Genomic DNA, 14194 nt, shown 5'->3' with positions numbered 1-14194 from the left:
GTGTAAAGATAAATTTGTGCACAGTTTTTTCATACTATGCCTCGTCTGTGAACTTCTTGAAGATCCCTCATATGTATGGATTCCAACATTTTTGCACCAAAACAAAAGTTAACTTTTCACTTCCCACACATTTTTTGAAGTACCTTTGTCCATCTCTCTCCCACTGTGAGTTGTGCTCAGAGCAGTTTGAAAGCCACTGCTCTGAATTGTGCTGACCCCCAGTCAGGTGGGTATGGGGCACCCCAGGGAAGGCAGCCAGGGCAGAGCTATCGTCGTGCTCCTAGAGCAGGGAGGACAACCAGAGAACATCGGCTTACAGAAACAAGTGTTTATTCAAAGGGGAAGCAGCTGGGCTGAGGGCTGGCGCTGGGGCCTTGGTTCTGCAGTTACAGAAGCAGCCGGAAGCAAACAGGGAGAGGAACAGGGCGAGACCCAGGGAAGCAGAGGTCATGGAGCAAAGCAGTGAGGGCAAGGGAATCCTGTAGGTACCTGTGAGAACTGAGCCTGAGAAAGGCAAAGCAGGTGTCTCGGGGAAGCTCCTTGCACCTCGGCTTTTCCCTAATCTACTCCAGGCTCAAGATTTTCATTCCAGCCCCAGGCCCCAGGTCCCGGCTCAGGTTAGCTCCACCACTGGCTTTTCTCTATTCCTGACACTGATTTGCGAGACCCAGACCAACCAGAAAGACCCTCCAGGTCTTGCTGCTTGAGGTTTGGACTCTTCACAGTGAATTCAGAAGAACCTCTTTTTGCTTTGTGGGTGAGCCCAACTGGGGGATAAAAAGCCACTGATTCCAGGACAAGATAAGCTTAAACTCGGAAGGCCAAAGATATGGGTAGAAAGAAGGCTAATGGTGTGTGTGTGTGCTAATTCTAGAAATAAGAAGATGGGCAGGTGTTGCAGTGCATTGGGTAAAGCTGCCACTTCTGGAAGCCCACATCCCGCATCAGAGTGCTAGTTCTGAGTCCCGGCTACTCTACACTTCCAATCCAGTTCCCTGCTAAAACATGGAGTTGAGGGGAGGGAGCAGAATATGATGGCCCAAGTACTTGGGCCTCTGCCATCCAGGTGGGAAACCCCGGTGGAGTTTCTGGCTCCTGGCTTCCACCTGTCTCAGCACCAATTGTTGCAGGCATTCAGAAAGTGAAACCAGCAGATGGAAGATCTCTTTCTCTCTCTGTTGCCCAGCCTTTTAAATAAATAAATAAGCCTTAAAGTCAGAGAGGGAAAGAGATTATTCCATTTGCCGCTTTACTCCTCAAATGGCTGCAACAGCCAGGGCTGGGCAGGGCCAAAGCCAGCAGCCTGAAACTCCATCCAGGTCTCCCACGAGGGTGGCAAGGACCCAGACACCTGGGCCATCTTTTGGTGCTTTCCCAGGTACATTGGCTGGATCGGAAGCAGAGCAGCTGTGACTGGAACTTGGACTCTAATATGGGATGCCACTGTTGGAAGCAGCAGCTTAACCTGCTGAGCCACAAGGCCCACCCCATAAATATAAACGAATGCTGGATAGGTTTAAGTCTGAAACTGCCAACCCCACCATCCTCTCCTGTCTCTCTGGGCTCTTCCACATACACCTTCCAAGTTCAGGAGCCCAGTGGGTGCAAAGGGCAAGTGGAGAATAAATGCGTGCAGTGAGTGTGAGCGGTACAGCCAAGGCTTTGCACTGGGGAATCAATCAACCACCAATCCCAGAGAAGGTGAACGACAGATGCTCTCTGCCTTCGGCTTTGCACATTCCTGCCCCAAGTCACCTTCGTTGTACTGAATTCCTCTGCTCAAAATGTCTCCCCCCATCACCTGTGAGCAGACGTGTATGGACTCCAAAAGGCAGGCCCCAGGAGGGCCAGGGACCCGGGCTGGTTTGGCATGGCGGCCTGGTGTAGGAGACCAGGAACCCCGGAGGTGAGCAGGGAGATGTGGGCGTCAGGACAGTGCAGTAGCTTTGGGGTGGGGGCTGAGGGATCGTGAGGACAGCGGTCAGCTGCAGCTTTTGGCTCAGGTCCTCCCATGCCCAGGGCCAAGCCCAGAGCCCCATTTTGCTCTTGTCCCATTCTGCAGCCCTGACCTGGTGTCGCTCTTCTTGGGAAGGGACTGAGAGAACAGGGAAGCCAGAAGGCTGGAGTCTGGGCCCCCGGGTGAAACTCCTGGGGGAGGAGGCAGTTGCTGACAGCTGAGAGGACTGTGGCAGACTGAGAGAAATGGGTCAGTAGGGGTCAGGGCAGTGAGAAGCGGGACACAGAGTCCCCAGCTCTCTGGCCCTCCCCACAGCTCTTGCCCCGGGGGGAAGACTGATGGGGACAGCGGTCACTGGCCGGGCTCTTGGTACAAAGGCAGGAAGGGCAGCTCTGAGGACGGGGCTTTCAGCCGCAGCACCCCATGTTCCAGGTCGATGCAGCACTGTGGGGTGAGGGGGATGTCATGTGAGCTCACCCCCGCAGGGCACCACCTCTCCCCCCGCCCTCCCACTTCCTGCAGCTGCCAGCTGCTCCTGGCTCTCTGCTCCTCCCCTGTTCCATCCACCCAGGCCCCCAGCAGGGAGGGACCCTGTTCTCTGGGTTTTTCCCTTGTGGGTCATTAAGGAAGCAAAGGGGAAACTGCACATCTAGCAGTCTTCCTCGGCAGAACCTGATCCGCTCTTCTATAGCTGCGCCTTCTGCCGCTTTGCCCGGCTCCTTGGGCTGGGCCCCAGTGCGGGCACTTACCTTGAGAGAAAGCAGCGTGGACAGCCCGAGACAGAGGTCAGGGCTCTCAGCATCTACAGGAACCGTGTGAAGACAGAAGAAGGTGACGAGTGCTGCAGCCCCCGTGGCCCTCCGCTGGGCACCCGCCCCTTCCCTGCCCACCCCCATGCCCCAGGTCTGCAGGTACTGGCACAGAGAGAGGGGATAATCAGAGGATCCTCGAGGACACCTTGTGCTGCCAGGGGCTGGCAAGCCTCTGCCCGGCCCCACCCCCAGGAGGATGGCAGAAGCGGAGAGAAGCTGGGCGGAGAGGAGGGAGGACTCACCCACCACCCGGGCCGAGCAGGCCACAGTCTCCTGCCCCAGCTGCAGCTCCAGCTGCTCCACCTGGCTTGGGGACCCAGGTGCCAGGCTCCCACCTGGGCCTTTCAGGACCCTCTTCCCTAACCTGTAGTTGGAAAGCAAGGTAGTGAAGGCCACCGCAGCCCCCGCCCACACCCCTGTTCATTAGCTAATGTCCCGCTCCTCGGTCAGAGTCTCCAACCACGCTTGCAAAATAAATCAGGCTTTATGGGGATATAATTCAGATGTCATAAAAATGCACTCTCCTAAAGCGTACAGTGGTTTTTAATATCTTCAGAGCCCTCACCACTGTCTAACTTGAGAACATCGTCCTCACCCCAAAGAGAAGCCCCACGCCCCCAGCCACTGGTTCGGGCCCCACTCACCCCAGACGGCTGAGGCACGCGGAGGAGATCTGATTGTGCGGGGCGCCTGTGTCCACGGCCACTCTAAGCAGCTGGTCCTGGCACTGAGCAAGGGGGATGGAGAGGGTGGGTGAGCACATGAGAGCAGGTTGGGGTTGGAGCCTTCAATATTCCCAGTCCCTTGAAGATTCTCTTTTACAGATGATTTTTTTAAAAAAAGATACTTGTATGTATAGGTTTTTAAAATGTTGGTTCATTTTTAATTTTTTTAAAAGGAGTAACAGAGAAAGAGACCATCTTTCACCCACCAGTTCTCCTCCCCTAAATGCTACAACAGCCAGGGCTGGGCCAGGCTGAAGCCAGGAACCAGGAACTCCATCCAGGTCTCCCACGTGGATATCAGGGACTTAGCATTTGAGGGGTCATCTGCCTCCCAGGTGCATTAGCAGGGAGGAGGATCGGGAACAGACAGAAGCAGGAGTGCATCTCAGGCACTTGGAAATGGGATGGGGGCATCCCAAGCAGTAGTTTAACCTGCCGTACTATAATGTCTGGCCCTGAAATGAATCATTGAAAGTGATTTTTTAGGGAATTCAAACAACTGTGGCAAAATTGACTCTCAGATAAAGGAATTCAAAATAAAATGGACAGAGCAAATGTTTAGCCTAGTTAAGACACTGGTTAAGATGTCCATGTGTCCGGCTGGCGCCGTGGCACACTAGGCTAATCCTCCGCCTTGCGACGCCGGCACACTGGGTTCTAGTCCCGGCCGCGGCGGCCATTGGAGGGTGAACCAACGGCAAAAGGAAGACCTTTCTCTCTGTCTCTCTCTCTCTCTCTCACTGTCCACTCTGCCTGTCAAAAAAAAAAAAAAAAAAAAAAAAGATGTCCATGTCTCCTCCACTTGCGGCGCTGGCACCCCGGGGTTCTAGTCCCGGTCAGGGCGCCGGATTCCATCCCGGTTGCTCCTCTTCCAGGCCAGCTCTCTGCTGTGGCCCGGGAGTGCAGTGGAGGATGGCCCAAGTGCTTGGGCCCTGCACCCCATGGGAGACCAGGAGACCAGGAGAAGCACCTGGCTCCTGGCTTCGGATCAGCGCGGTGCGCAGGCTGCAGCGCGCCCACCACAGCGGCCATTGGAGGGTGAACCAATGGTAAAGGAAGACCTTTCTCTCTGACTCTCTCTCTCACTGTCCATTCTGCCTGTTAAAAACAAACAAAAAGAAAAAAAGAAAACTCCTGAAGCATTTCAAAAAAAAAGTGGAACTACCCTTGGGGCTGGAATTGTGGCATAGCAGATTAAGCCACTGCCTGCAATGCCAGCATCCCATGTGGGCACTGATTTGAGTCCTGGCTGCTCCACTTCCAATCCAGCTTCCTGCTGGGAAAAGCAGCAGAAGATGGTTTAAGTACTTGGGTACCTGCCACCCATGTGGGAGACCTGAATGAAGCTCCTGGCTCCTAGTTTTGTCCTGGTCATGCCTTGGCAGTTGCAGCCATCTGGTGAGTGAATCAGCAGACGGAAGGCCTCTCTCCTCTCTCTCTCTCTCTCTCTCTCTCTCTCTCTCTCTCTCTCCTCTGTATCTCTTTCAAACAAACAATCCTTTAAAAAAAAGTGGAGCTACTCTTGATGACTGCTAAGTTTGGGAAAGATCTGGCCAAAAATAGAGATCCACTTAGAGGAATCCTTGGGAGATTGAAGGCTTCCTGATTGGAGAATTCCAGCTTAGGGGTAGAGGAGGCAGAGAGAACTGGGATCCCTTGATCGGAAACTCAGGTGGATCACCCAGAGTTCACCACTGGAAAGAAAGACAAGTCCAATTCCTTGGATATGCACTGACCTTTTGGTGTATACCTGCGGTCTTCCCATCTTAAACATCTATTGAGCATTTATGCATATCCATGCAAGATATGTCGCTGGAAGGTTCATCAACGAATGCTGGTTTTTAGGAGACTAAAGGCAGTGACATGTAGTTCTGTATGGTAGCAAGCTTTCAGGTCTGCGAAAGGATTGTGAGCAAAATGTCTTTGAGGCCGAGCAGGAGGAATGGCTGTTTCCTACTGGGGAAATGAGGTTTCAGCGAGGAGGTAACTTCCAGGCTGAGACGGCAGAATGTGCACACAGAGAGATTGGAGTGCAGGAACAGAGCGCTCCAGGCAGAGGAGCAGTGGGCGCTTAATGGGAACAGTTCGGAAGAGACTGGGTGGCTAAATGGCTCCAGAGATGACAAGACCATCGCCTTGGAACACACAAGGTTTTTCCAGGAGAAGCACAATCTATCCTTGCATACTGAGTGTATTTCCATTTAAATATACTTTGATAGGGGCTGGCACTGTGGGATAGCAGGTTAAAGCCCCGGTCTGTAGTGCCAGCATCCCATATGGGCACTGGTTCGAGTCCCAGCTTCTCCACTTCCAAGCCAGCTCCTTGCTAATGGCCTGGGAAGCAGCAGAAGATGGCCCAAGACCTTGGGCACCTGCACCCATGTGGGAGACCTGCATGAAGTTCCTTGCTCTTGGCTTCAAATCAGCAAAGCTCTGGCTGTTGCAGCCATTTTGGGAGTGAACCAGAGGATGGAAGATCTCTTTCTCTGTCTCTACCTCTCTCTGTAACTCTCTCTTTCAAATAAATAAAATAAATCTTTAAAAAAATAAATAAATACACTTTGATAAAGGAAAGAGGGTGGAACAGTGGTCATACTAGATGGAATTGTGCAGAGGGAAGATGGAGGATGCAGGGTGGGAGTTTGGGGCAGTCATCACTTGGGACACCCACATCCCATATTGTAGTGCCTGGTTCAAGTCCTGGCTACCCTGCTTCCAATGGAACTTCTTGCTACTGCACATGCTAAGAAGGCAGTAGGGGATGACTTAAGCATTTGGGTCTGTAGGAGGCCTGGGTTGAGTTTTTGGGCTCCTAGCTTCAGCCTTGCCCAACCACAGTTATGGTGGGCATCTGGGGAGTGAACCAGCAGATGGAGGATCCTTGTGTGTCTCTCCTCTGTCTCTGTCTCTCTGCCTTTTAAATAAAAATAAGTAAATAAAAGATGGAGGATCCCATTTTTAAGTGCACGCAGTGGAGAGAGGTGCCTCTTCCCCACTCCGTCCCTCCCTCCCTGGTCAGGGCAGACAGGAGGGTGGGTGAAGTGAGCCAGCTGCAGGCAGGGTAGACTTGTTCATGAGAGGCGGTGCCTACAGAGGCCTCTTACCTTGCAGTTGACCAGCAGAGCTGGAAGCTGTGGCCCACTCTTCCCCCTGTCCTCTTGGCCGTGAATGGGGACCTGCACCAGGGGAGACTTCTCCTGAACCCGACTCTGGTTTCCCTCCACCAGGCGTCTTTGGATCACGCTGTGTGGCTGCTGGCTCCATCACAAAACAATGCAGGGAGACAGGTCTACACCCAAGAACTCGGGCCACTCTGTCCCTCCACCTTATATAGCCCGGTCGCTCCCACCAACCCCACCCCCCAAAGATCTGAGTCTCAGGAAGGAAGTGGCATGAGCTCACCCAAGGATAATGAGAGCAGCGCACATGCAAACAGGCTACTTCCCTGGGACCTCAACAGACTGCCCAGCCGTGGAGAGAGAGGAAGAGAAGGGTCCACGCTGATCTACTGGCTGAAGGGACATTTCAGAATTGAGTATGCTGGTGGTGGGGGAGGGTGTGTGTGTGTGTGTCTGGAACCTGCAACACTGTCTTCCCCACTGCAAGTTCTTTTCTCAACGCACCTGCCCATCCCCCCATCCTTCAACAGGCTGCTGATGCTGTGACAAGGAATAAAGTCTTCAGATCCAGAATCCTGGGAGTCACCCTAGACCCGTCCCTCACCCACAAACACCCCTACCCTGTCTGATCGCTTCCTGAACCCTGCCAGCTGTGCCTTCTGCCTCTCCCTGCCCTTCTTCCAGCCTCCCTGCAGCTCTCCTGGACCCCGGGAGCCCCCACCTACGTTCACAGGAACCTGCCTCCAGGCCTGTTGCCTTTCAGACACACCAGCCTGAAGCCTCCAGACTGAGGTCAGATCTCGAGCCTGAATCAGAAGATTCATTTTCATAAGATTCCTGGGTGATTTGTGTGCACATTAAAGTTTGAGAAGCATCCAAGTAAAACCAGCCGTGTTCCTCTCCTGTTGAAGGGCCCTGGGCCAGGCACTAGGTGCATCGGTGAAGCTGCCGTATACCGCATCAGAGTGCCTAGGGTTCAAGTCCTAGCTCCACCCCGATTCCAGCTTTCTGCTAACGCACACCCTGGGAGGCAGCCGGTTTTGGCTCAGGTAGACGAGTCTCGGCCACCCACATGGGAGATCCAAATTAGCTCCCGTCTCCGGGTTTTGGCCTGACCCATCCTCACTGGCATTTAGGGAGTAAACTAGCTGATGGGAGTCTCTGTCTCTCAAAAAAAAAAAAAAATCTTTAAAACAGTAATAAAATGCAGGAGTGCTTACATGATAGAGCCCAGACTTTCTAAGATGATGCCCAGGCCAGATGGTGCAGCCACTGCCTAACATCAACCTCATCTCCCCGACCCGGCTTGTCTGCCCCAGCAACACGGCCTGTCCAGCTTGGAGCAGGCTGCTTCACTTCCACGCCTCCCCTCCTGCTCAGCCCTCCTCCTGAGGCTCCTCCTCCTCATGCCTCTCTCGGCCAGACCGATGGCTGCCTCGACACACTATCTGGGAGAGAGGCTTTCGTCACTGTGTGTCTCCTACTTACTGCAGGGGGCCTCCTCTGGGATAGCTTCTCTATTCTTGCTGTTCCCTCCAGGGCACCAGGCTTGGGAGGGAATGCCCATGCTTCCTCTAACAGGTGTTTTTGGATTTCACTCCCACTAGCCGGGAGGAGCCCTCGAAGTGTCTGTATCTCACCCCTCTTTCTATGCCAGGACCTAGCTCAGCATGCAGTAGGTGCTCAATAAACACCTGCTGAGAGAGGCGGTATCCCCCAGGCTCCACACACCCCTCCACCTGCCTTCGCCTCCCTGAGTCTCGGGTTGTTTCCACGCCCTTGGCTTCACGAGACCCCTGAGGTTGCTGCTCAACAGGAAGCCTGGCAGCCAGAGACCTCGCTCTTGGAAAAGTACGGGGTGGGAGGGCAGCAAACAGGGGCTCCGGGGCTGCAGATTCCTCCAGAGCTATCCCAGGGAGGGAGACAAAGGGGGCCTCCCAACCTGTTGTGTCTTTGTTCCCAAAGCCCCAGGAGCTGACCACTAGAGATAGAGTTGGCAAGTGCCAAGGCAGAGCAGAGGTGAAAAACCCAGAACTGGGGCCGGCGCTGGGGCGTGGCACGTGAAGCCGCTGCCTGCAGTGCTGGCATTCCATATGGGCGCTGGTTTGAGTCCCAGCTGCTCCACATCCGATCCAGCTCTCTGCTATGGCCTGGGAAAGCAGTAAAAGATAGCCCAAGTCCTTGGGCCCTTGCACACATGTGGGAGACCAGGAAGAAGCTCCTGGCTTCTGGCTTCGGATAGATGTAGCTTTGGCTGTTGCAACCATCTTGGGGGTGAACCAGTGGATGGAAGATCTCTCTCTCTCTCTCTCTCTCTCTCTCTCTCTCTCTCTCTCTTTCTCTACCTCTCTGTAACTCTGCCTTTCAAATAAATATTAAAAAAAAAAAAAAACTCTAAAAAAAAAAAAAAAAGCCCAGAACTTTCTCATCAGAGGCCAGGACCTATCCCCGGGGATGGCAATGTTAGGAGGCCTCTCCTGAGCTGCACAGATGTAGGGTGGTCCTCAATAGAGGTAGAGGCTGCAGGACCCCAGCCCTAGGAGCCACACAGCCTGCCTCCCTGTTCCATCCCCGTAGCTCGGCTGTGCTTGCCACGCTCACAGGGAGGAAGAAGCCCCCAGCAGTTCTCTGAGCTGAAATCTCTGTGCATCACTTTTCCTCTCTGGAGGCTGCTGGCATGGAGCTATGGGAATGCCTGGGCTCTGCCCTGGGTTCCTGGAGGCGGGGGAGTTGGGGGCAGGCAGGCAGGGCGGGGCATGGGAGAGGAGGGCTGGGTCAGGAAGGGCCACACAGGGCTGCATTTGGCCCCAGGTTCCCAGCAAGATGTGGCCTGGGGCCACCAGACAAGCTTCCCGCCTCTCACAGTGCAGGCCCTGCTGGGGGTCCTCCTCTTGGACTCGCAGATGAGAGAGGCCACTAAGTGCTCCAAGCCTTTCTAGAAAGGCCTTCCTCTCTCCTCTAGGGGTCAGAGGCCAGATGTAAGCCCACACTCTCCAGCCCCTGTGGAGCTGACTTCATCTCTTGGTTGGAGGAAACATAACAGCATTTCTACAGTGCTTTCTATTCGCCGGCTTAGCTCACATAGCTCACAGCCACCCCTCAAGGCAGGTACTATTGATTTTATCCCCATTTAACAGAGGAGGACGTTGAGGCACAGAATTCAAAGTAACTTGCCCAGGTTGGTAAGTGGCAGAGATTGTCCCAAAGCAAAGTGGTTCCAACGCTTAGGATTTTCATTACCACCTCTCAGGGGAATGACTGTCCCTGCAGCCGGCTTGCTGCCCACGCACCTCCCCAGACTGACTCCCCTGCCCTGTTCCCTCTGGAGGCCGAAGCAGCCGCAGGGGAATGGAAAGAAAGGCACCCAGGAAGCAGGGAGCGAGAGACGCTCCAGGAAACCAGGGGGCTCAGGCAAGAGCTGTAGGAAACAGGAAGCCCCAGGGAGGAGGGAGGGCCCTGGTGCTTCCTTGATGAGGGGAGAAGTAGAGCCCACCCGGCCTGAAGGAATCCAAGGCTTGGGGACCGGAAGCTGACCAGTCCTCCCAGCGTCCGCTGACTGCCCCAGAGGGCTCCTGCGTCCCCCAAACCTCTGCTCCTGGACAGCAAAGCTTCTCCCCACACCCAAGATAACAGTGGGGGGAGCTGAGCAATGAGGATGGGGCTCCTCGGGCCATGGGAAAGACGCCAAGCACAAGACCCCAGCATGGTCAGAGGGAAGTCCCTGAAGTTGGCAGGACGCTCTGCCTCCCTGGGCCAGGCAGGGGCGCCCGGAAGGGTGTAGGGTGGTGGGGAGCAGGGGCGGGGGCTGCCTCACCAGGTCCTTGGAGGTGCCGAGTCTCTTGAGGCTGTCCAGGGGCAGCAGGTCGGCCGAGTCCTTGTGCAGGAACTGGGCGGCCTGTTTGAGCCGGCGCTGCTGGCTCAGGGGGGCCCGGGCCCGCGGCTCTGCCCCCTGTGCCCTCCGGCTAGTGTCGCCCTCATCCTTCCTGGCCTCCGGCCCAGTGCTCATGGCCCCCGCGGGGCTGAGCGCGGGCTGCCCCTGCGTGCGCTCTGTGCGCCCCGGGGGTCTCCCGGTAGACCGCTGGCGCCTCCCGCTCTGCCTGTGACAGCAGGGTCTCCGCGAGAGGTAAAGACGAAATAAATAAATAAATAAATAACGTGCAGGAGGAGCAACCGCGTCACACACCAGTTTCCAGAGCTTGCAGCAGAGGGAGTGAGGCTTCGGCTGGAAAAACCCAGGTCTGGAAAAGAGAGAGAGGGAGGGAGGAAGGGAGGGCTGGGGGGGCGCGCCGCGGGCTGGCCGGGCAGTGTCGCCGCCGCGGGGGTCCCCGGTCACAGCGCACGGGGAAGCGGCGTGTGCCCCGAGGTTGGAGAGGAGCGCGCGCGCCGCTGAGCAGGACGCCAGCCTGCGTGCCGGTGTGCGTGTGGCTTGCGGGCGTTCGAGTCCACAGTGCGCGGACCCGGCTCGGCTGCCTGGCTGTCTCCTCTTCCCGGTCTTCTCCGCAGCCAGGGCCTGGGGTGCAGGCCGGGAACTGGGTTCTGAACAGAGCGGAGAGCGTGAAAACCCCCCCTCCCGCAGACTGTACCTTTCCGGGTCTCTGGCTTGGCGCGCACGGAGGTGTTACGGTCTCAGCTCACGGACTTCCAGGGGAAGGAGCGATCGGCTCCCGACCACCCCAGAAGTGCACCTCAGCTTCCGATCTCCTTTGTGGAAACAGTACCGGCTCTTTTACAGTGTTACGCAGGTGGAGCGTCCCTCACCCCCAAATGTTTCGGACCAGAGGCATTTTAGATGTGGAATTTTTTTTTTCCCGTTTGGGAATATTTGCAAACATTTGCAATGAGACATATTGGGGATGGGATGCAAGTCTAAACACGGAACTCATTTCTGTTTCGCACACGTGTTACACGCACCGCCTGCAGGTCATTGCATACCAGGTTTCTCGTGCTCAGGCATTTCAACAGCCGCCCTCACGCGAGGTCAAGTGTGGAATTTTCCACATCTGGCATCCTGCTGGCGGCAGATCTGGGAGCCGTCCGGAAGCTTCGGTTCTCAGATTAAGGCTGCTCAACCTGTATTTCAAACATGCAAAACTTACAAAGAATAACACTCTTGACTTACCACCTAGTTTAAAAAATAAACTGTTACCAGTGTGGTTACAGCTCTTCCTGAACCTCTACCTCCCTCCCGACTTTGGTGTGTACCAAACCCACTCTTCTTTCATACTCTTTTTACAAAATATTACTTATTTATTTATTTGAAAAACAAAGCAACAGAGAGGGACACACACACACACACACACACACAGAGGGAGAGAGAGAGATTTTCCATCCATTGAATTACTCCCCAAATGCCCACAATACCAGGTTTGGGCCAGGAGGCAGGAACAACATCCAGGTCTCCCACGTAGGTGACAGGAGCCCCAGAGACTTGGACCATCTTCTGCTGCCCTCTGTAGGCACATTAGCAGGGAGGTGGATTGGAAGTGGAGCAGCTGGGATTGGTACAAGCGCTTCTGTATGGGATGCCAGTGTTGCAAACCATGGCTTAACCAGCTGTGCCACAATGCCAGTCCTTTTCTTTTATACTGTCTAGGCATATGCATGTATCTGTATCCTAAGCCATATATCATTTAGTTTTGCCTGGCCCACTGTATGTATTCTGTAATTTGCTCTTTTTGTTCACTATTTGTTTTCTTAATTTATTTGAGAGACAGAGGAGAGAACGAGAGCCTGCCAAAGACAGGCCAAAGGAAAGAGCTCCCGTCCACAGGTTTATTCCCCAAATGCTCACAACAGCCAGGGCAAGGCCAGGCCAAAGCCAGGAGCCCAGAACTCCATGAAGGTGTATCATGTGGTAGCAGGGACCCAAACACTTGACCCATCCTCTGCTACCTCTCAGGATTAGCGGGAAGTTGGATTGGAAGCAGAAGAACAGAGACTTGATCCCAGGCAACCCGATAGGGGATGTGGGCAGTGCCACTATGCCTGCCCTGTGGTGTGGGGGCTTAGCTAGTGTCAACTACTGGGCCAAATGCCCACCCCTGAAAGTTCGTGGAAAATACTGCATGCAGCTCAAAAAATTTTTTGCAGCAACATAAACAACTCTTAATTCTGTTTTCCATCAAGTTTAAAATGTATTTATTTATTTTTTAAGAAAGAGAGACACAGAAAAAGAGATTTTCTAGCCATTGATTCACTCTCCAAATGTCCACATGGCCAGGTCTAAGCCGAGCCAGGACCTCAGTGCAGATCTTCCACATGGATGGTGGAGACTCAACCACTTGGGCCATTGTCTGCTCTACTTCTGGTTCAGCTTCCTGCTAATGGACTGGGAAAGCAGCAAAGGATGGCCCACGTGCTTGTGCCCCTGCACCCCAGTAGGACACCTGGAGGAAGCTCCTGGCTCCTGGCTTTGGCCTGGCCTAGACTGAGTTGTTGTGGCCATTTAGGGAGTGAATCAGCAGGTGGGAGATCTCTCTCTCTCTCTCTCTGTCTCTGTCTCTCCCTTGTTCTGTGTAATTCTGACTTTCAAGTAAATAAATGTCTTTTTTTAAAAAAAGGAAGAAATTTGCAGCAGATGGACACAACTGGAGGACATCATGTTGAGTGAAATAAGCTGGACACAGAAAGACAAACACCATGTGTTCTCCCTTACAAGTGGGAGCGAGCTAAAATTAAAATAAAAAAGAAAGGAAGAAAAAAAAATATGTGTATCAGTAGTGCTACAAATATGGTTTTGTGAAACTTTGTTTATTCCTTTTTCAAATGTTAAAATGTTTTATTATTATAGTTTCCATGATCTGTGATTACTTTAAAATTTACTGTATCTGGGTGAAATAGTCATTTTTCCATCCAAATATTGTTTATAGCCGTTATCTATATTCCTACGAAACTAGGGTCTTTTTGCTTTTTATTTGTTAAATTTCTTATTTGGTGAAGTATTAAGCTTTTTTGCTGTAACATAAATTTAGAATATGTTATCTCAAAAACTAAAAAACGACAGAAAGGGAAAGGGTGGGGGGAGAGGCCGGTTGTGGTGTAGGAAGTTAAGCCAGGAGACGGGAGCTTCCTCCGGGTCTCCCACGTAGGGGCAGAGGTCCAAGTACTTGAGCCATCTCCCACTGCTTTCCCAAGTGCAGGGCACTGGATCAGAAGTGGAGCATCCAGGATTTGATCAGGCCCTCATATGGGATGGCAGCAGTGCAGGCAGCAGGTTAACCTGCTGGGCCAGAGTGCTGGCCCCTGTTGTTTTACTTTTTTAATGTGGCAACTGAAAGCTTGTAAACTGCACACATGGTTCCTTTGTACTTCTTGTTTTAAACATTTTTTATTTGTTTACTTGACAGGCAGAGAGACAGAATGCCGCCATCCACTGATTTCCTCTTTAAAAGCCTACAGAGGCTGGGACTGGGCTGGGCCAAAGCCAAGAGCCAGAAATTCAGTCCCGGTCTCGTCCTGGGTGGCAGGAAAACCAATCACCTGAACCGGCATCACTGCCTCCCAGGGTCTGGAAGCTGGAGCCAGGAGCTGCAAGCGGGACTCCAAAGCAGAGAGTCTGAAATGAGATGCAGGTATCCTAAC

The 14194-nt window shown here is 53.5% G+C and overlaps 1 protein-coding gene across 2 annotated transcripts; it reads right to left on the bottom strand.

Moving 5' to 3' along the window:
- Positions 1 to 313: 313 nt before the first annotated feature.
- NRIP2 (nuclear receptor interacting protein 2) lies at positions 314 to 11341 on the bottom strand. Of its 2 annotated transcripts, XM_051850244.2 has the most exons (7): positions 11197 to 11341; positions 10428 to 10851; positions 6599 to 6748; positions 3414 to 3496; positions 3012 to 3133; positions 2707 to 2759; positions 314 to 2401 (listed from the first exon to the last, which is right to left on the bottom strand). In XM_051850244.2, the coding sequence occupies exons 2-7, from the start codon at positions 10617 to 10619 to the stop codon at positions 2309 to 2311; spliced, it is 693 nt and encodes a 230-aa protein (XP_051706204.1). In that variant the 5' UTR covers positions 10620 to 10851; positions 11197 to 11341; the 3' UTR covers positions 314 to 2308. The 2 variants fall into 2 exon arrangements, with proteins under 2 accessions (XP_051706204.1, XP_008257882.1); XM_008259660.4 differs by lacking the exon at positions 11197 to 11341 and having other exon boundaries at positions 10428 to 11167.
- Positions 11342 to 14194: the final 2853 nt, after the last annotated feature.

The sequence above is a fragment of the Oryctolagus cuniculus genome, chromosome 9, assembly GCF_964237555.1.
Source record: "Oryctolagus cuniculus chromosome 9, mOryCun1.1, whole genome shotgun sequence".
Lineage (NCBI taxonomy): Eukaryota > Metazoa > Chordata > Mammalia > Lagomorpha > Leporidae > Oryctolagus > Oryctolagus cuniculus.
This window is presented reverse-complemented; position numbering and strand designations above follow the sequence as displayed.